General features: G+C 35.8%; 2 protein-coding genes across 2 annotated transcripts; both read left to right on the top strand.

Annotated features, from left to right (window-relative positions):
- Positions 1–2064: 2064 nt before the first annotated feature.
- LOC121747478 (putative GATA transcription factor 22) lies at positions 2065–3927 on the top strand. The gene is made up of 3 exons (XM_042141518.1): positions 2065–2275; positions 2672–2938; positions 3466–3927. The coding sequence occupies exons 1-3, from the start codon at positions 2084–2086 to the stop codon at positions 3754–3756; spliced, it is 750 nt and encodes a 249-aa protein (XP_041997452.1). The 5' UTR covers positions 2065–2083; the 3' UTR covers positions 3757–3927.
- A 13714-nt stretch (positions 3928–17641) lies between these two features.
- LOC121749388 lies at positions 17642–20092 on the top strand. Its single transcript, XM_042143960.1, has 4 exons — positions 17642–18308; positions 18465–18774; positions 18889–19000; positions 19550–20092. The coding sequence occupies exons 1-4, from the start codon at positions 17642–17644 to the stop codon at positions 20090–20092; spliced, it is 1632 nt and encodes a 543-aa protein (XP_041999894.1).

Consider the following 20092-nt stretch of genomic DNA (forward strand, 5'->3'; position numbering starts at 1 on the left):
GTAGACGATCAAAATCATTAGTGAAGTCCTCCACAGATAGATCACCCTGCTTCCAGACATGGTATTCAATAAACGCATCTTGTGGATAGTGTGGTGGAAGAAATTTCTCCCACAATAGCTTTTTCATCTTTTCCCAAGATTGGATTTTAGCTTTTCTTTCCCTCACTCGTTGCCTCTTAACATGTTCCCACCAAATTGAAGCATGTTTCTTCAATTTAATAGCAACCAACTTGACCTTGTTGTTGTCACTGATGTTCTTGATATCGAAAACACGTTCTACCGTATTTAACCAATCAATGAACTCATTAGGTAGGGTCTTACCCTCAAATTCTGGAATCTCAATCCGCATGCCGATATCACGTGTTGGGTCAGCCCCATAGTACATGTTGTCGCGTTCCTTCTCACGAGCAAAAGGGTTATTGCCGTCATCATCGTCATGATTGGAAAGATCTGAATCCGAATTTGCGTCGATTGAGGTCTCCCATCACGCTAGTCGTCGCTGGAGGTCTCGAACCTGCTATCTCATATCTTCGTTCTCGATGTCGCGTAGATCACGTTGCCGTGCAGCCTCTTCGTTTTGGGGATCTCCATGTCCTCCACCACGAGCACAACCACGTCTACGTTCAACCATTGATAATCAACCTGGATCGTGATACCAAATGATGCAGAAACGTGTGAGAATGACTGAACTAGTAGATGAAAAGAACTCAACTAATTGAGAACTTCGGAGTATAAAACTCAACGTAAAAATATTATTCAAAAGCCTGTCTTTTGAGTTCAACAACGAGGCATTTATATAGGCAAATGAAAATCCTAAACTTATGAAAAATAAAACTAGAAGGAAAATAACCAAAAGGAAAATAACCAAAAAAAGAAACCCTAATTTGTAGAAGGAAAAAATAATTAATATTTTTCCATCTACTATATTTTTCTTTCTACTAATTCTACTAACTAGGAAATAAATAAAACTAAAAATATAACTCTTCCAATATTGTATCAAGCTGTATATAATTAATCGAATAAGTAAAAGGGAGTATAAAATTAGTAAGCATTGGTGTGTTAAAAATAGAAGCATAGGGGATAGGGTTCTGTCAAATGGTCGTGTGGTAGCATTCTGCTCCTTCCCTTTTTACGTTTGTCCTTTTTTCCATTTTGTTTGTTTGGTTGTCTTGATGTCACCTATATAACACCGATACGCCACCCTGTTGCCGTATCGCGTATCGGATACGTATCCGATACCGATACGCGACGGATACACCGTCGATACGTATCCTGGGCGTATCCGCGAGCTGGGCCGTATTGGGCCGGGAAACCTCAGATTCGATACGTATCCTTCGGCGTATCCGCGAGCTGGGCCGTATTGGGCCTTCATCCTCCTCTATCTGCAAAGATCTGAGGTTCTCCTCTTCGAAATCAACGTCCATCTCTGTCGAAGAACTTCGCAACTTTCAATTTACGAACTTCAATCCGATTTGGGAACAAAATCGACAGTTAATCGGATATGAAGAAGAAGAAGAAGAAAGGGGAGGCGCCGCTATTGCCTCAACTAGGGATTGAAGAAAATTGGAAATGGGAGAATGAATTGGGCAAGAAGTAGTCACGATGGAAAAGGAGTATATTTGGGGCTCATTTTTTGGGCCAATTTATTACTCCATTAACTTTGTCTAATTTTGTAACTATAAATAAATATTTTGATCAATATTATTGGTAATATGGATAAGTATAACCAAAAAATCGATGTGGTGTAATCGACCATAAAAGAAATTGACTTTAGCTTTTAATATTTTGTAATTTTATTATTTTTATTTGTATAATAACATTAGAATATCTATTTTGTAATTTATTATGCACTATTATTATTTATTAAAAAAATAGTTAAAACGTATCCGCGTATCGGGTTGTTTGGGAAAGAGCCGTATCCGCGTATCCGTATCCTTCGGATACTGATACGCGTATCCGTATCCGTGCCGCATAGGATGTCACGTGAATGTCTTACCCCCACCTTGGCTTGCATTTTCCCTTCTTTTAAAACACCTCTAATCATCAGATCATTTCCACCTTTTACACACTCTTCCTAGTTCCAATGAACCTTAACCTTTCTCCTATGGAGCAGGTGAAGGATAAGGAGCATGATGAGCAGCAGCAGGCCTTCAATTTCGGCCTAAATCCTCAAATTTTTTCTTGTTCGTCGTCTTCTTCTGCATCATGTCAAATTTTCTTCAATCCAAGTGAAGATCACATGGGGTTTTATCACCCCCAATTATACCAGCCCAAGGTACACAACACACCATTTAAAAAGCCATTTTGCCATTTTGAATTGTTCACGATTTATAGAACCATTTACTTTATTCCACTTTTAGTATGTAGACCACACATTCCACTAATTTTTCACCCTCATAATTCATTATAAAACTAATATTAAAAATGGATCCCACATTGCACTCACTTTCTCCCTTTACTTTCTTTATAAAGTTAAAACAATTTTTTAAAATTCGTGCCAAGTCAAAAGGGTTTTTTATATTGTGGATGGATGGAGTATTTCTTTTTCTTGTTTGTGTGTGTGTGTTTAAATTAGTATTGCATGATCTATATTGCAGCAAGTAGTACAAAAATCTAAGAAGTTTAATTGTTGAGTGAATAGTTTTTTCTTATAAGTCTTGATCCGAATTAGGATGGGTATTATGAGTATGATAGAGGATCATCATCATCAACATCTTATGATATCAAAAACAAGTTGGAAAATGGAGTAAAATGGATGGCTTGGAAGAACGATCGTGTAGCTGAAGCTGCGAGGATTGAAGTTAAGAAGGTGTTGCGTCCGTCTTCAGTCGAAACTGATCTGAGATCATCTTACAACTGTGACGTCACAATTAGGGTTTGCTCAGATTGCCACACAACCAAGACCCCTCTTTGGAGAAGTGGTCCCAAAGGTCCCAAGGTACTGTTTTTTTTATGGCATATAGTCTCATTTTTTAAAAAATGGAAAGTTTATCCCTCATACTTTACCCACTTTTTCTCCTTTCTTTCATACTTTACTTATTTTTTCTACTTTTCTCTTACTTTACTAATTACTCATTAAAACGCGTGTCGTCCAAAAATCGGACTATTTTGTGGATGGAGGAGTATATTAATGTAGGTAGTGATAACCTACAAACTGTATCTTTTCTACAAACACCAAAAATATGATCTGGACCATTAGATTTCAAGATTTGATGTCAACAGAAGATAAATAACATCAACACAAAAATGTCAACACAACGTCAATCAGTCGATAATGTTGGCGTTTTGTTGAAATTTTCTGTTGATGGTATTTGTCATTTATTGATATCAAATCTTGAAGTCTAACGGTGCATATCATAGTTTGGGATTTATATAATATATAGAGTTTGCAATTAATTACATTCCTATTAATATAATTGTATATGGTTTAATGTTAACAAAATGATTAAATACATTTTTGTGCAGTCTCTTTGCAATGCATGTGGGATTAGGCAAAGGAAGGCGAGGCGCGCCATGGCAGCGGCGGCGGCGGCCAACTGCGGAGGGGCACCAGAGGTCAAGGCGAAGGAGAAGACGGGAAAGCAACGGTGCAAAGTAGGTGGTGGTGGATCATCAACTAGTACTGCTACTGGGAAGAAGATGGATTTTGAGGATTTCTTGAGTCACAAATTGGCAATTCATAGAGTTTTCCCTCAAGATGAAAACGAAGCTGCGATCTTGCTCATGGCCCTATCTTCTGGCCTCGTTCATGCATGATGTTTAATCATCAAGTTAAATTATTATTCGCTTTTATTCTTGATTTAGATTCAGAGAGAGGTTTAGCTTTTTTTTTTTGTGATCAATCAGTTTGTAGAAGGTCCACCACTTAGATTTTCTGGTGCTTATCATTTTGTGATTTTAAATAAGAAGACATTGATATTTTTTAAATTGAATTTGTGTGGCAAACCGTTGGAATGATTTGGATTTACTCATGGATCAAATGTGGAACCAGCGTTTCGAACCGGTGGTTCAAATAAAATAAAATAAGAATTATTTATAAAAATTAATTTCTATATTTAAAAATTATTTTTACAAATAAATGAGAATACAAGAATTTCATAATAGTCCATATTTATTTGTTGGGCCTATGAATTATAAAAAATCATTTTTGGTTGTTTCTATTTTATAGAGACATTTTGAATGTTTTATGTTTCACTTTTAATATATGATAAAATATGTTGAAGTATTTTATATTATAACTATATGTTTAGATCATTCATTCATCTTTTTTCAATGTGGGATACAAAACTTTCTTTTGTCTTCTACTTTTCTTTATTTCTTATATTTATTACTCACTATATTTATCTTTATTTTTTCGTAATTCTTTTTCCAAGACAAATTTATAGATAATAATAACATCGACTAGAATAGTTTAATTAAATTTGAATATTGCATGTTGCTCATAATTTGTACTCCCTCCGTCTCACTCAAGATGTCCATATGCTTGAGTGGCATGAGATTATAGGAGTAGTTAAGTGGAATAAGTAGTGAGAAAAAGGTAATTGAATATTTTAATGAGGAGAGTGGAGAGAGTGGTTTATTTTCAAATACAGAAATTGGACATCTTGAGTGGGACCAACCAAAAAGGAAAGGTGGACATCTTGAATGGAACGGAGGGAGTATATTATAGAATGTGAACTTGTCCAAATAATTGGATTTAAATGTAGGTATGTTGCTTATTTTTCTCAATGTATTAATTAAAATGTGAAAAAAAAACTAATATAAATAGTATAAAAATAGACAATTAAAGAAAATATGATTTGTATAGCGGTACAATATAATTATATATTTATATATTAATATTAGACTGATAGCATAATTTTTATAATAACTATTGTTTTAATAGATGTGGTGCAAGTTATATAAATGAAATTATTATTTGAATATATTCTCAATAGATGAGAATAAACATGTATTGAGTAATAGATTTGTATATAGAAAAATAATTATTTGTATAATAGTTATTCATAGATTAACACAATTTGTATAATAGTTATTCTCTTAGTGTTTATAATAGTATTCATTATTTAACATATACATAAATTTACGATTTTGGTAAAGGCCAAATGTGATCCTAAACATATTGCATTTTTACGATTTTGGTCCTAAACATTAAGTTTTGAATTATTTAACATATACATAAATTTACGATTTTGGTAAGGGTCGTCTGTTTAGTCGTTTTTGACCCATTTAAGCATTTTAATTATGAATATTTTTTTAAATAAAAAATAATTATTCTTAAAATACTAAATTAAAAAACAAAAAAAAAACCTTTTCTCATTTGTTGTGCTTCCATGGAGTCACCACCAAAAAAAAACCTTTCCTTCATCGCCGCCACCACCGAAAACTGAACTCAAACTAGCAGAAGATCGAACCTATCAATTTCCATGGAGTCGCTCTCGCGACCACCACACAGAAAAAAGCACTCCAAGGCCTCCTCCTCTTCATTTTCGCGCAGCAACCCCTACGCCGACGTTGTGCTCTCCGGAGGCGACAGAGGCAAGTTCCAGCAAGTCGAGTACGCCGAGATTTTCTCTGGTTCTTCTTCTGTTCCGGTTCTCGATCTTTCCAGTTTGAGCCAACTGGGTGGTTGTTGGAGCTCTGAGCTCACCCAATCAATAGCGAGATACCATGACCTGCCGGTGCCCATTTACAAGTGTCTCGAGCCCGTTTACAGAACCGGGTCACAGCTCGACGAAGCGGAGCTCAGATTCAACACATTGAAATCCAAATTCATTGATATTTTCGGCCACGTCCCTGATATCTATGCCCGCTCTCCTGGTATTGTTTGCTCTACTTGGTTGGACATGAAAGTTGTTTTTTTCTTGCCTAGATTTTTCTATTTACTTTGCTTGTATCCTTCTTTATTTGTTTGGTCAATTCGATGAAGGCTTGGTGTTTGTGTGCAGGAAGGGTGGTGGCGTCGCCGGAGGGGGAGGAGTAGGGGTTGCGGTGAAGGAGAAGCGACAGGAAAGCAGAATAAGAAAGAGAGAAGGCTTTTTGTATTTAGTTTTTAAGTAAAAGTCAAAATTGGTTCAGAACATGTAGCCAGAATATGAATTTGATCAAAAACATTCACTTTTTGAAAATCAGATCCAAAACATTTGAAATCGTTATCGAAGTGATCCTAAACATTTGAAAACGTTGTTGAAGTGACGATTCCGTCAAAAACTAACTGTCAATGCCTAATTAATGATTTTTTTAACTAACTGTCAATGCCTAATTAGTTTTTTAAGAATAATAATTTTTTATTTTTCTAAAAAATTAAATTTCGTAATTAAAATTCTTAATTGGGTGGTCAAAATCGACTAATCTGCCGTTGATCGTTTATTTTTCAAGGTGCCGTTCGTTTTGGTCTGAGTCTGGCCCGATTTCAAATGTGTGGGACCGAATAATTCAAAACGTAATGTATATGACCAAAATCTTAAAAATGCAATATGTTTATGACCACATTTGGCCCTTACTGCATAAATTTATTCACATAAACGAATTGATAATGATAAATAAATAATTAATAATACTCCATGTAATAATATATTGTCCGTCATTTATAGTTCCATTTTGACTCGGCACGTGTTTTCAGAAATTGTTTGACTTTGAGAAGAAAAATGGGAAAATGAGTTAATGGAATATGGACCTTACTTTTATGTATTGATTTTATAATAAAATGTGATTGTAATAAGTTAGATGAATGGTGAGGTCCATTTACTTAAAATGGGAAAAGGTAAATGAGACTTTAAATCACGGATACCTTGAAATGGCATAATGAGACATTGTTTCACGGACGAAGGGAGTAATAATAGAAGATAGAGTACTAATATAGACAAAGAATGATGGAGATCTATCATTTAGTTATAAATAAATAACTTTTATCTCACACTGGAAGAAAGAGCAACACATCCAATAATCATCCAATACGCTCTCTTCCAACTCAAAGGCCAAAGTTCAACATTAAGTGTTAACATTATAAAAAGGGCAATTTTCCCTAAAAGTCACAAAATTTTACCATTTTCCAGTTTTTCCTGCGAACTAAAAAATTCCCATATAATATCTTGAACTATGCCGGGTTGCTAGAATTTCCCATTTAACCTGACCCTTGAGTTTTCTGTGGTTGAAATCTTGCGTACGTGGCAAGCCTGAAATTTGATCTGGGCACGCCGAGAATTCATTAACCCTAAAAGTCACAAACCTTTCCCATTTTCCGATTTTTTCCATGAACTTTTCCCATTCTCTCGTCGTGACTTCTTCTCACTCCCGTCACAATTTCTATCGTAATCCAATTATGATTTATCCCATTTCAAACGATCGATCTTTGGTCAATTTCGATTGACTGTACGATTTTTCGATGTGTTCGATTTCAGTCAATTTTATTGTTTGAATGTGTGATTTCGATTTCAATTTCATTTTTTTAGAATAATAACTTCGGTGGTAATCTCCTTGAGATTCAGCTCCCAAATCTTGACCAATTTAATGTATCGTTCAACAATTTAAACGGCTCGAATCCGAAAGGCCTAGTAGGGAAATCGAAGGTCATTTCTCGATACATCTCTTTGTGGAAGCACAAAAGCCTCTTAACAATGTGTGCCCTAAATCTCGGGCTATTTCCACCGGTGGAGCTGCGAGTGGCAGCATTAAAGGGAAGAAGAAGCTCTCTAGCAACGCCATTGTGAGAATTGCAATTGGATTTCTTCTAGGGCTGTTGTGATATCCCACTTTTATTTAAGAGTAAGCAATGCGCTAATCTTTGAATGTTTTTTTAGCAAGTAGTGCTTTGAACTACTATATCTTCCTGTTTAAATCCTTTTTGGGATTTATATTCACAACAAGATGCCAAATTATAGAAGGTAATTTGTGCATGCAAGTGTAACGTAAATGTATATTAAGGGTCCATTTACAAATGATAAAGCATTTTCATTACAAATGAGAAATGCACTTAGTGCATTAATATCCAGGTTGTAACAACCAATGCTCCAATTCTGGGAATGCTCCAGTAAAGTAAAAAGGTAAGTCAGTAAATACTTTTACCATGGGGTAAAAACTGTGAATAGTAAATAAATAGTGTGTGGAATAGTGATGAAGGTGTCTTTATATCTATGACCTGGCACTCTCCTCTTGTTTTATCACGTGTAAAATGAAGAGGTAGACTTAGATCAATTGCATGAGCATTACATAGTAGATTTTACATATCAGAGGTTTCTTTGCACGAACACAAATACAGTGTTCAAAGGTTACTCAATTTTGCAGACAATCCTCAATTTCAAAGTTCACTACAACACGACAAATAGAAGTTTTCAAAATCTTCATAGTGTATCCGAAGATTTCATGTCCGAAAGTTTTAGTATAAAAAGGGTGTTTGGCTTCCATCACTAATACACCAAAATGCACTCTCTTATACGCACTCAAAAATTTTAGCCATCAAGTTAGTAAGGTAGAAAGGAAGTTTTTGTGGCATTTTCAAGTTCATTCTCATGTTTCCCTATTTTCTCCCTTTAAAGTAAGTTTCTCTTCCGAAGCTATTACTTCAAAACATGCATCATCACGTAGCACTCTTAGACAAAATAAAATTTCGAAGATAGTCTGTGCCAAAACTAAAACCAAGCATGAATCTTTCAAGTTTCATTATATTGTTACTCTCTCTGCCAAAAATAAAACCAAAGCTATCCCCTTTTTCAACTTTCTAAATGAAAATCCAAGTAAAAGTTGTGTTTTTGTAACTTAAACCGAATAGAGAAAGAAACCTTACCTAATCGGCGAGTCAGACGGTGCGGTGGCTGGCCATGAAAAGCTCCGACGCGATGTGAAATTAAAGAGGAAGAGAGATAGAGTGAGAGAAGAGGAAAGTGACGCATTGAGATTGAAAGAGGGAGGCGTGAAAATGATGGAGTGGAATTGAGTAAGGTTTTCCTCCATTCTGACCCTTTTGGTGGTGTTCGGTTGCCTAGATAAAATAATACTTCCTCTGTCCCATAGTAGATGTCACACTTGGGAAATGACATATGATTTTATGAGATGTTATTTTGTGTGTTAAGTGATGAGAGAAAATATAATTTTATAATGGATGTGAGAGAGAACTTTTTCCAAAAGAAGAAATGCGACATCTTTTATATGACAAACTAAAAAGGAAAGTGTTGGCATCTATTATGGGACAGATGAAGTACCAAGATACAATCTAGGATTGAGTTGTGAGATTATTTTAGTTATAGGGGTTAGCTATGACTAATTATCCCATGATTATCCATTTAGGATTGAATCTCATGAACCAAACACACTACATATTGATATAGATTGGGATACGACCAAGGACCCGTTGGATATATTGATCCAAGAACCCCACGTATAAGGTTTGGCAGCGGACTCTCTTGATTGATAATCTGGTTTGATCCACTTCCAGAGCTTGGAAAACCTCGACCCGTTGGCTATATGATCAGCCAAGAACCTAGGTATGATTGAACGCCACAAGAACTTGCTCAGAGTATCTTGATAAGTTCCAAACAAGTGAAAAACTCTACAAAGAGAATTCAACTCACAAGACAAAGTCTATTTTCGTATTTGATCAATGGTGTCTCAAATGACATGCTTACAAGCCTATTTATAGGCTAGAATGGACTCTTGAAAGTCTCACATCATTAGTACAACTTAAGACACTTAAAAATGACTCATAATAAAAGAAAAGTAACTCCTAAACCTTTGGTGTAACTCTAGGATATCTAAAGTCACTTATTTAACATAAAATGTAACTAAAATAGACCCTTCATTTTGACTGCTCCAACTTGGACGGAAATGCATCATGTATCATCAATTTGGGCCTCCAAAATGTGATGTAGTGACTCCAAACTTCAAGTCTTGGGCTGCCCACAAACTTGAATAATATTCACCACTTGGCCCAATGTAGAATGGTCTTGTAATTGGGCTTTTATTTCAACAACTAAAAGCAACATGGACTCATTTATCTTCTTAGCTCTAGCTCTTGTAATTGGCCCACTTGGAATGATCAATGGATCCATCTTCTTGTCCTTGTAGATCAGCTTTGTTGTGTCTCCATCATTCACTTCTTCTTCAAGAGGATTCGTCCTCGAATCTAATTCACCAACATAAGGAGATAAATCAGAAACATTGAAAGTAGCACTTACATTAAACTCACCAGGTAAGTCTAGTTTGTAAGCATTATCATTGACTTTTGCAATCACTTGGAATGGTCCATCTCCTCTTGGCTGCAACTTGGACTTTCTTTTCGAAGGAAATCTCTCCTTTCTCATATGCAACCAAACCCAATCTCCCGGCTCAAAGATGACTTGTTTCCGACCCTTGTTGGCTTCCTTTGCATATTGTTCTGTCCTCTTTTCAATGTTGAGTCTTACCCTTTCATGCAATCTTTTCACCATTTCAGCCTTAGCTTTTCCATCAAGACTTGCACGTTTTTCAATAGGTATTGGAATCAAATCTAGTGGACTCAATGGATTAAAACCATACACAACTTCAAATGGACAAAAGTTAGTAGCAGAATGAACACTTCGATTATAAGCAAATTCAGCAAAAGGTAAGCATTCATCCCAACTTTTCAAGTTCTTTTTAACTAAAGTTCGTAGTAATTGAGACAAAGTCCTATTAACTACTTTAGTTTGTCCATCTGTTTGTGGATGACAAGTAGTAGAAAACAAGAGTTTAGTTCCCAACTTATTCCACAACACACGCCAAAAATGACTCACAAATTTAGCACCTCGATCACTCACAATTGATCTAGGAACACCATGCAAACGGACAATTTCTTTAAAGAACAATTCAGCAATATGAGATGCATCATCAGTTTTGTGACATGGAATAAAATGTGCCATTTTTGAAAACCTATCAACAACCACAAAAACTGAATCTCTACCTCTTTTTGTTCTTGGCAAACCAACGACAAAGTCCATTGAAATATCCTCCCAAGGTGCACTAGGAATTGGTAACGGTTTGTACAAACCATGTGGGTGTAATTTAGATTTGGCTTGCATGCAAGTTATGCATCTTTTACAAATTCTTTCAACATCCACATGCATTTTAGGCCAAAAGAAATGTTCATGCAAAACATCCATTGTCTTATGGACTCCAAAATGCCCCATTAAACCACCATCATGAGCTTCATGCACAAGCAATTCACGCATAGAACCTTTAGGAATGCACAATTTATTTTCTCTAAACAAATAGCCATCATGCCTATAGAACTTGTCAAATACAGCATGCTCATAAGCTAAATAGATAGAAGAAAAGTCCGGGTCATTATCATACATTTCCTTAATCAACTCAAAACCAAGCAACTTAGAACTCAAAGTATTGATCAAAAGGTACCTCCGAGACAATGCATCAGCCACAATGTTTTCTTTTCCCTTTTTGTATTTGATTACATAGGGAAATGATTCAATGAATTCCACTCACTTAACATGTCTCTTGCTAAGCTTACCTTGACCTTTCAAGTACTTGAGAGATTCATGATCCGTATGAATTACAAACTCTCTAGGCCACAAGTAAAGCTGCCATGTATCCAAAGCTCTAACCAAAGCATATAACCCCTTGTCATACGTTGGATAGTTCAATTGAGCTCCTTTCAACTTTTCACTAAAGTAAGCGATTGACTTTCCATCCTGCAACAAAATAACTCCTATGCCTACTCCAGATGCATCACATTCAAGCTCAAACATGTTATCAAAGTTAGGCAAAGAAAGAATTGGTGCAGTTGTAAGTTTTTCTTTAAGGCGATTAAAAGCATGCTCTTGTTTTTCTCCCCAATAAAAACAAACATCCTTTTTCACAATTTCATTCAAAGGTGCAGCAATTGTACTAAAATCCTTGACAAACCTCCTATAAAAACTTGCAAGACCATGAAAACTTCTAACTTGTGCTACATTTTGAGGAATTGGCCATTCTAAAATAGCTTTCACCTTCTCCCTTTTCATTTCAATCCTATTAGCACTTATAACAAAACCCAGAAAAATAACTTTATCTATGCAAAAAGAACATTTTTTGAGATTTGCATACAATGATTCTTTTCGTAAGGTTTCCAAAACTGCACGCACATGGTTAAGATGTTCATCCACATTTTTGCTATAGACATGAATATCATCAAAATAAACAACCACAAATTTTCCAATGAATTTTCTCAAAACATGGTGCATCAATCTCATGAAAGTACTTGGTGCATTAGTTAAATCAAAAGGCATTACTAACCACTCATATAGACCAAATTTTATTTTAAAGGTTGTTTTCCATTCGTCTCCTTCTCTAATACGAATTTGATGATAACCACTTTTCAAATCGATCTTACTAAACACAACAGATCCATGTAATTCATCAAGCATATCATCTAGCCTAGGAATAGGATAGCGATATTTTACCGTGGTTTTGTTGATTGCTCGGCAGTCGATGCACATCCTCCATGATCCATCTTTCTTAGAAACAACAATTACCGGAACAGCACATGGACTCATGCTCTCATGGATTTTTCCTTTGTCCAACAATTCTTGCACTTGCCTTTGAATTTCCTTAGTCTCTTCGGGATTGGCTCTATAGGCTGGTCGGTTTGGTAGAACTGCCCCGGGAACAAGGTCAATTTGGTGTTCAATACCTCTTAATGGAGGTAATCCACTTGATTCTTCCACTGGAAAAAATATCTTCGAATTCCTGTAAAATAGACACAAAAGTACTTGGCAAAGAAGTGGTTAATTCGTTAGTGGTAAACAAAGACTGTTTGTACACTAAGATGAAAACACTATCTTTTTCAACTATTGCACTCTTTATTTCTTTTGCTCCCACATAAAAATTCTTTTTTTCATTCGGACTCTTTTCACTTGACTCTTTTTCAATGCCCTCACCTTTTTTTCTCTCATTCTTACTTTTCTCTCGACTCTTTTTTTCACTCGACTCTTTTTCAATGCCCTCACTTTTTTTTCTCTCAACCTCACGAGCTCTCCTTGCTTGTGACAATTTCTGTTGGTCCTCTTGAACTTGTTGAGGTGTCAAAGAGACAAGCATAATAGACTTGTTGTTGTGCTCGAAGGTGTAGTGGTTGTGAAATCCATCATAAATCACCCTACGATCAAACTGCCATGGCCTCCCCAAAAGAATGTGACTTGCATGCATTGGCACAACATCACAAAGAACATCATCTTTATAATTGCCAATTGAAAATGAAATTAGAACTCGCTTAGTCACTCGAATTTCTCCACATTCATTAAGCCATTGTAACTTGTATGGATTAGGATGTTTTTCCGTTGTTAAGCTCAACTTTTCAACCATTTCAGAACTTGCAACATTTGCACAACTACCACCATCAATAATCATTATGCAAAGTTTACCTTGGACCAAACACCATGTGTGGAAGATGTTCTCCCTTTGTTGATCATCGTTTCTGTTTTGCATGTTTAGAGCCCTTCGAACCACCAAAAGTTCTCCATGTTCTGGTCCAATCTCCTCCAATTGCTTATCATCCTCCTCATCATCATCATCTTCACGTTCACTTTCAGATTCTATCTCTCCATTTGGCTTCAAAATCATCACCCTTTTGTTTGGACATTGAGATGCAATGTGTCCAACACCTTGACAATGATATCTCTATTTTGAGTAGAAGTAGAAGTAGAAATACCTTTACCCTTCTCAAATTCTTTGGACTTGGATGTCGACGCTTCATTTTGGGGTTTAGAAGATACCCCAAAATTGGATTTGGATGAAGTCCACTCTTTTGTCCTTGACGAATGAGAACTTGTTGAAAAATTCTTTTGGATTGTTCCTTTCTTCTTCAATTATCCCTCCACCTTCATGGCCATATGAACCATGTCCTCCAACTCCACATAGTGTTGAAGCTCCACAATGTTTGCAATCTCCCTATTCAGCCCACATATGAATCGAGCCACGGTTGCTTCTCTATCTTCTTCAACATTTGCCCTAATCATAGCAATCTACATCTCTTTATAGTACTCATCAACAGATATAGTACCTTGTTTCATAGATTGTAATTTTTGATACAATTCACGAAAATAATGAGAAGTTACAAATCTCTTACGCATTATGCCTTTCATTTCTTCCCAAGTCGAAACTGGTCTTCCTCCATATCTACTTGTACTAGTTGTCAATTGACCCCACCAAACTATAGCATAGTCAGTGAATTCAATAGCAGCAAGCCTAACCTTTTTCTCCTCGGAATAGTTGTGACATTCAAAGATGAGATCCACCTTTCTCTCCCACTCCAAATAAGCTTCGGGGTCACTCCTTCCTTGGAATGTTGGGATCTTCAGTTTGATGCTTCTCAAATCACCATCAACTTCATTTGTACGCCCTCTTCTACCGTTTCCATGCCTCTCATTTCGATGCCTATGTGAAGCATTATCTTCTCATCCACTCTCTTCTTCCTCGTTATTGTTTGCATTTGCTTGAAGTTCCAGCCTCTCCAAGCGCTCTGAAACACTTTCCAAAACACGTCCAAGCCTTCTAAAATGTTGTTGGATGGCTTGCAACGTAGGATCAATTTGATTTTCATCAGTAGAATCCATCCTCACAGTTCACTCGTGTATCACACAAAAATAAACCTCACAAAACACTCGTGTATATCACTCGTTGGCTTTTACCTCCCCTCAAATAATCTCACCACTCAAGCCTTTTACCACTCTCTCTCTTTTGCAAAGATAACACAAGTAAAAAACAAATCAAGAACAAACAAGAACTAATAACGACCAACCAAACTTCAGCCTTTGAATGAAGGATGAAAGGAAATGGTCAAGAAAATATGAGGTGAAATATGTATTTCGTTTTTTTTTTCTTTTTTTCAGTTTTTTTTTTCAAGAATATGAAAGATAAACAATGTAAGATAAAGCTAAGGATAGATCAATACCAGTTGGCTCGTGATACCAAATGATATAGATTGGGACACGACGAAGAACCCGTTGGATATATTGATCCAAGAACCCCACGTATAAGGTTTGGCAGCGGACTCCCTTGATTGATAATCTGGTTTGATCCACTTCCAGAGCTTGGAAACCTCGACCCGTTGGCTATATGATCAGCCAAGAACCTCGGTATGATTGAACGCCACAAGAACTTGCTCAAAGTATCTTGATAAGTTCCAAACAAGTGAAAAACTCTACAAAGAGAATTCAACTCACAAGACAAAGTCTATTTTCGTATTTGATCAATGGTGTCTCAAATGACATGCTTACAAGCCTATTTATAGGCTAGAATGGACTCTTGAAAGTCTCACATCATTAGTACAACTTAAGACACTTTAAAATGACTCATAATAAAAGAAAAGTAACTCCTAAACCTTTGGTGTAACTCTAGGATATCTAAAGTCACTTATTTAACATAAAATGTAACTAAAATAGACCCTTCATTTTGGCTGCTCCAACTTGGACGAAAATGCATCATGTATCATCAATTTGGGCCTCCAAAATGTGATATGTAGTGACTCCAAACTTCAAGTCTTGGGCTGCCCACAAACTTGAATAATATTCACCACTTGGCCCAATGTAGAATGATCTTGTAATTGGGTTTTTATTTCAACAACTAAAAGCAACATGGACTCATTTATCTTCTTAGCTCTAGCTCTTGTAATTGGCCCACTTGGAATGATCAATGGATCCATCTTCTTGTCCTTGTAGATCAGCTTGGTTGTGTCTCCATCACATATTTAATCCGGAATATAATATTGCAAACCGAACACCCTTTATGGAGTGGAATTGAGCACTGTTGAGATACTTAGTGTTCTGTAAAACGAGGACTATGAGTCTCACCAAAAAGGTTCGATGTAATAACATTTTTCTATATACATAATACTGACCCCCTTTTACAATCACATGGTTGTGCATGTACAATTTTTGTATAAAAAGGTTAAAGGGTAAAAAAATTCGGTTCAAATTCTGTGTTGCATTCGTATTTAATTTCCGATCAGAATTCAATGTTTATATTTACAATAAAAATAACTTTATTTATATTATAATTAATCATTAAAAATTTTATTTGAAGTTCATATAATCGAACTAAATGCTAAAACCGGTCATTGGGTATAACAAAACTTTGTTTAATAGAATGAAATTAAATTAAAATACAAATAACTAGAATAAAAAATATATAAAAAAATACTTTATTCGTCTTCAATCAATCAATAGTCTCATTTTTTTCTCTGTTGATATATTTACAAAATTAGTCCATTTTCACTTTTGGCAAGTTTTGTCGAGGTGGACCATATTCTCCAATTTCATTTTAGGGGGACGGGGAAGTATATCATTTCCCAATACGATTAGTGATAATTCTCAATATTTCTCTTTTAAAGGTGGAATTTGTGGAGAACTTATTTCACATGAATATCCATGATTTTACATATTACTACATCCATATCTGAAAAATAGAAACATTTGAAATGACACGAGTTTTAATGCATAATTGGTAAAGTAAAAGAAAAGAATCCGAAAATAAGAGAAAAATAGGTAAAGTAAGAGAGATAAAGAGAAAAAGTAATTGAAATAGTGTTAGTGGATTGTGAGGTCCACTTCCTAAAGTTGAAAGTTTCTATTTTTAAGAAACGAACCAAAATGAAAATTGTATTTTTTTTAAGAGACGGAGATAGTATATTTATAATTCTTATCTACATCCAATTTTGATCAAATTTAATTTGGCCTGTGAAATCTAGTACCCGTTGACACCCGATCCCAGTCAAATTTCGAGTACCTGATCCCACAGAGTATTAGGTAAGTAAAAACTAATGAATCTATACAAAAGAATATGAATCGGACCTAATATTTTTCATACAAGGTGATCAAATGGCAGTCACTCATCCTCGTGAACATTCAATTCAGAAAGCTGAAGGATCATTCATTTAAACCACTAGCGAAAGCTACATGATCGCCATCTCTCACCACTTCGTAATCACCAATCTCAGATCCTTCTTTGCTCAACACTCTTACAAAGGCTGAACCATATATCTTCACACCAATCTCCTTCAATTCCTCCAAGCTACGAGGGCGCACCACGAGCTTCCCCGCAACATCACCTTTCTCAGGGCAGGTTACCGTCACCCGAGCAGGCGCCGGCCAAAGAAAGGACTCGTCCCCTGTCTGTGTTGTTGCCGTCATGATCCCAAATAAAAACTTCCCAACAATGGAGTTGAGAAGAGGAAGACGATGAATAGTAAAAGCCATTAAACTTAAATAAATAAAATAATAAAAGCAGAAAAAGTACTGCCCTATTCCGAATTTAAACGGCACTAACTTACAAATAACTTAAATGAAAAAAATAATAAAAGTAGAAAAAGTACTGCTCTATTCCATATTTGACGGCAGGTGTTAGGTTTCATGGCAGATATATTAATTAAAAAATTAAAAGAATTTGTCTTTATCTAGTCCTACCCCATTCACAGTTTTCCAAACGGCGGAACAAAAAAAACGAAACTTCTCCCACAAATTCCAAAAGAGAATTACTTGTCTTCTTCGCAACTTTAATTGGTAGAGTAAGGTCAGTTCTTCCTTTTCTTTTGTCATAGTTTACACAATCACAATGTATTAGATACTTTAGATTCATAGCTTTTATTTACATAGTATTTTGTGATTTATTGAACTAATTTGCTAAATTGCTAATACAGAAGATGGAACGTTACTTTAAAAAACTGCAAAGTGGTGATTCTTCATCTTCTTCAAGTGCTAGAATTGTTGAATCAGTAGAAAATCAGTCTGCAATAGAAGTTGAATTGGATTGGAATGATATTGATGTTGATCCAGGAAAACGAAAGTCAATAGAGGCTTTTGATGTTGCTATTCGGGATAGAGTACGGAGAGAGTATTTGGATAAAGGTCCTTGCCAACCAATTGGGAATACATATCCGAAAAAGAAATATGGTATTCAAGAAAGAAGTTTTCAAGATGCTTGGTTTACTAAATTTCCATGGTTAGATTATAGTGGATCAAAAAATGCAGCCTTTTGCTTTTGGTGCTATCTTTTCAAGCAATCAGATAAAGGAGGTCGATATGCAGAAGATGCTTTTACAAAGACAGGCTTTAACAATTGGAAAAATACACTAGAAAAATTCAATCAACATGTTGGGGCTGCAAATAGTTGTCACAATAATGCTCGAATTCAGTTTGAAGCTTTTCAAGATCAAAGGCACAGTGTGGCAAATGTATTTCGAGCAAATACTCGTAAGGCAGAAGTTGCATATCGTGTTCGGTTGACTGCTTCATTGGATGTGACTCGTTTTCTTTTAAAACAGGGTTTGCCTTTTCGTGGACACGATGAATCAAGTAGTTCAAATCTAGGTAATTTTCTTGAGTTGCTTCAATGGCTTGGTCAACATAATGTCGATGTTTTCAAAGTGTTGGGTACAAATGCTCCCAATAATAATCAGGTGACTTGTCCATGAATTCAAAAGGAATTAGCAAATGTCTGTGCTTCAGAAGTCTCACTTGTCATAGTCAAAGATATTGGGGATAGAGTTTTCACTATCTTGGTTGATGAAGCTCGAGATGTTTTATTGAAGGAACAAATGGGTGTTGTTTTAAGATACTTGAATAGTGAAGGATATGTGATTGAGCGATTTCTTGGGATTGTACATGTAACTCATACTTGTTCTCGTTCTTTGAAAAATGCTATTGATGCTTTATTATCGAAGTATAATTTATCTCTATCCAGAGTGAGAGGTCAAGGAAACGATGGAGCTTCAAATATGCGAGGTGAGTTCAATGGATTGAAATCTCTAACATTGCAAGAAAATCCTTCTGCCATGTACATCCATTGTTTCTCTCGCCAACTCCAATTAATAATTGTTGCTATTACTAAGGGTGTTAGAGTTGTGAAGGATTCTTTTAACTATATCTCTATGATTGTGAATATGGTTAGGGCATCTTGTAAGAGAAAGGATCAACTTAGGAAGTTGCAACATGAAAGATTAGTTGCACAACTTGATGAAGAAGTGACTAGTGGAAGAGGTCAAAATCAAGAAACTACTTTGGTAAGACCAGGAGACACTCGTTGGGGCTCACATTACTCTACATTGCTTCGTTTATGCTCTATGTGGCCTGTGGTTGAGAAAGTGTTGGAAATTGTTAGAGATGATGCCACTATCCTTGATAATAGAAGTACTACTGAAGGCTTTATCGAAAGGATGGATAATTATGAGTTTGTTTTTACTTTGCACTTGATGAAACACTTACTAGGAACTACAAATGAATTGTCTCATGCCCTACAACGGAAAGATCAAAACATTGTACAAGCTATATCATTGATCCAAAGTGTGAAATATTAATTGCAGAGTTTTAGGGAAGATGGATGGGAAGCCATGTTAGACCAAACAAATAGATTTTGTGAGTTGCACAATATTTCACAAGTTAATATGGAGGACATTATACCACGCCCTAGTCGAAAAAAGCATGGAGCAGAGTTGATCACAAACTTACATCATTATCGGGTAGAGATTTTTTATCAGGTAATCTAATATTGTTATTCATATTTTTATCGATATATTTACTTGTCATTAACTTATTGTGGCTGCAATGTTAAGGTGGTTGATTTAATTATACAAGAGATGAATAATCGGTTTTCTGAAGCTAGCACCGACTTGCTAAAATGCATAGCGTGTCTTGATCCAAGAAATTATTTCTCTGAATTCAATGAGCATCAAGTCATTCATATTGCTACTTTATATCCCGAGGACTTCTCTGCGAGCGAATGTTTACATCTTCCACGGCAAGTTAGTAATTTTATTGCTAATGTGCGGTGTGATCCTCAATTTGTTGCGCTTAGTGATTTGAGAAGTTTTGCTATGAAAATGGTCAAAACTAAGAAGCATTTAGTTTTTCCATTGGTCTATCGGATTATTGAGTTGGCCTTGGTTTTACCTGTTGCTACTGCTTCTGTTGAGATAGCATTTTCTGCAATGAAGACTATCAAGACTGATTTACGAAATCGAATGGGAGACGAGTGGATGAATGACAGTCCAGTTGTGTACATTGAGAAGGATATTTTTTCAACGATTGATAACGAGCCGATCCTGCAGCATTTTCAATCGACGAAAACACGTAGAATTCAGTTGCCGCCGCTTTAG

The sequence above is a fragment of the Salvia splendens genome, chromosome 9 (genome assembly GCF_004379255.2).
Source record: "Salvia splendens isolate huo1 chromosome 9, SspV2, whole genome shotgun sequence".
Classification (NCBI taxonomy): domain Eukaryota; kingdom Viridiplantae; phylum Streptophyta; class Magnoliopsida; order Lamiales; family Lamiaceae; genus Salvia; species Salvia splendens.

Excerpts from the sequence above, each read along its gene's own strand:
- LOC121747478 (XM_042141518.1), top strand. The coding sequence starts at position 2,084 with ATGAACCTTAACCTTTCTCCTATGGAGCAGGTGAAGGATAAGGAGCAT. Across the intron at positions 2,276-2,671 it reads CCCAATTATACCAGCCCAAG|GATGGGTATTATGAGTATGA; the intron begins GTACACAACACA and ends GATCCGAATTAG. Across the intron at positions 2,939-3,465 it reads GTGGTCCCAAAGGTCCCAAG|TCTCTTTGCAATGCATGTGG; the intron begins GTACTGTTTTTT and ends ATTTTTGTGCAG.
- LOC121749388 (XM_042143960.1), top strand. The coding sequence starts at position 17,642 with ATGGAACGTTACTTTAAAAAACTGCAAAGTGGTGATTCTTCATCTTCT. Across the intron at positions 18,775-18,888 it reads CAAGAAAATCCTTCTGCCAT|GGCATCTTGTAAGAGAAAGG; the intron begins GTACATCCATTG and ends GAATATGGTTAG. Across the intron at positions 19,001-19,549 it reads AAAATCAAGAAACTACTTTG|GTGGTTGATTTAATTATACA; the intron begins GTAAGACCAGGA and ends TGCAATGTTAAG.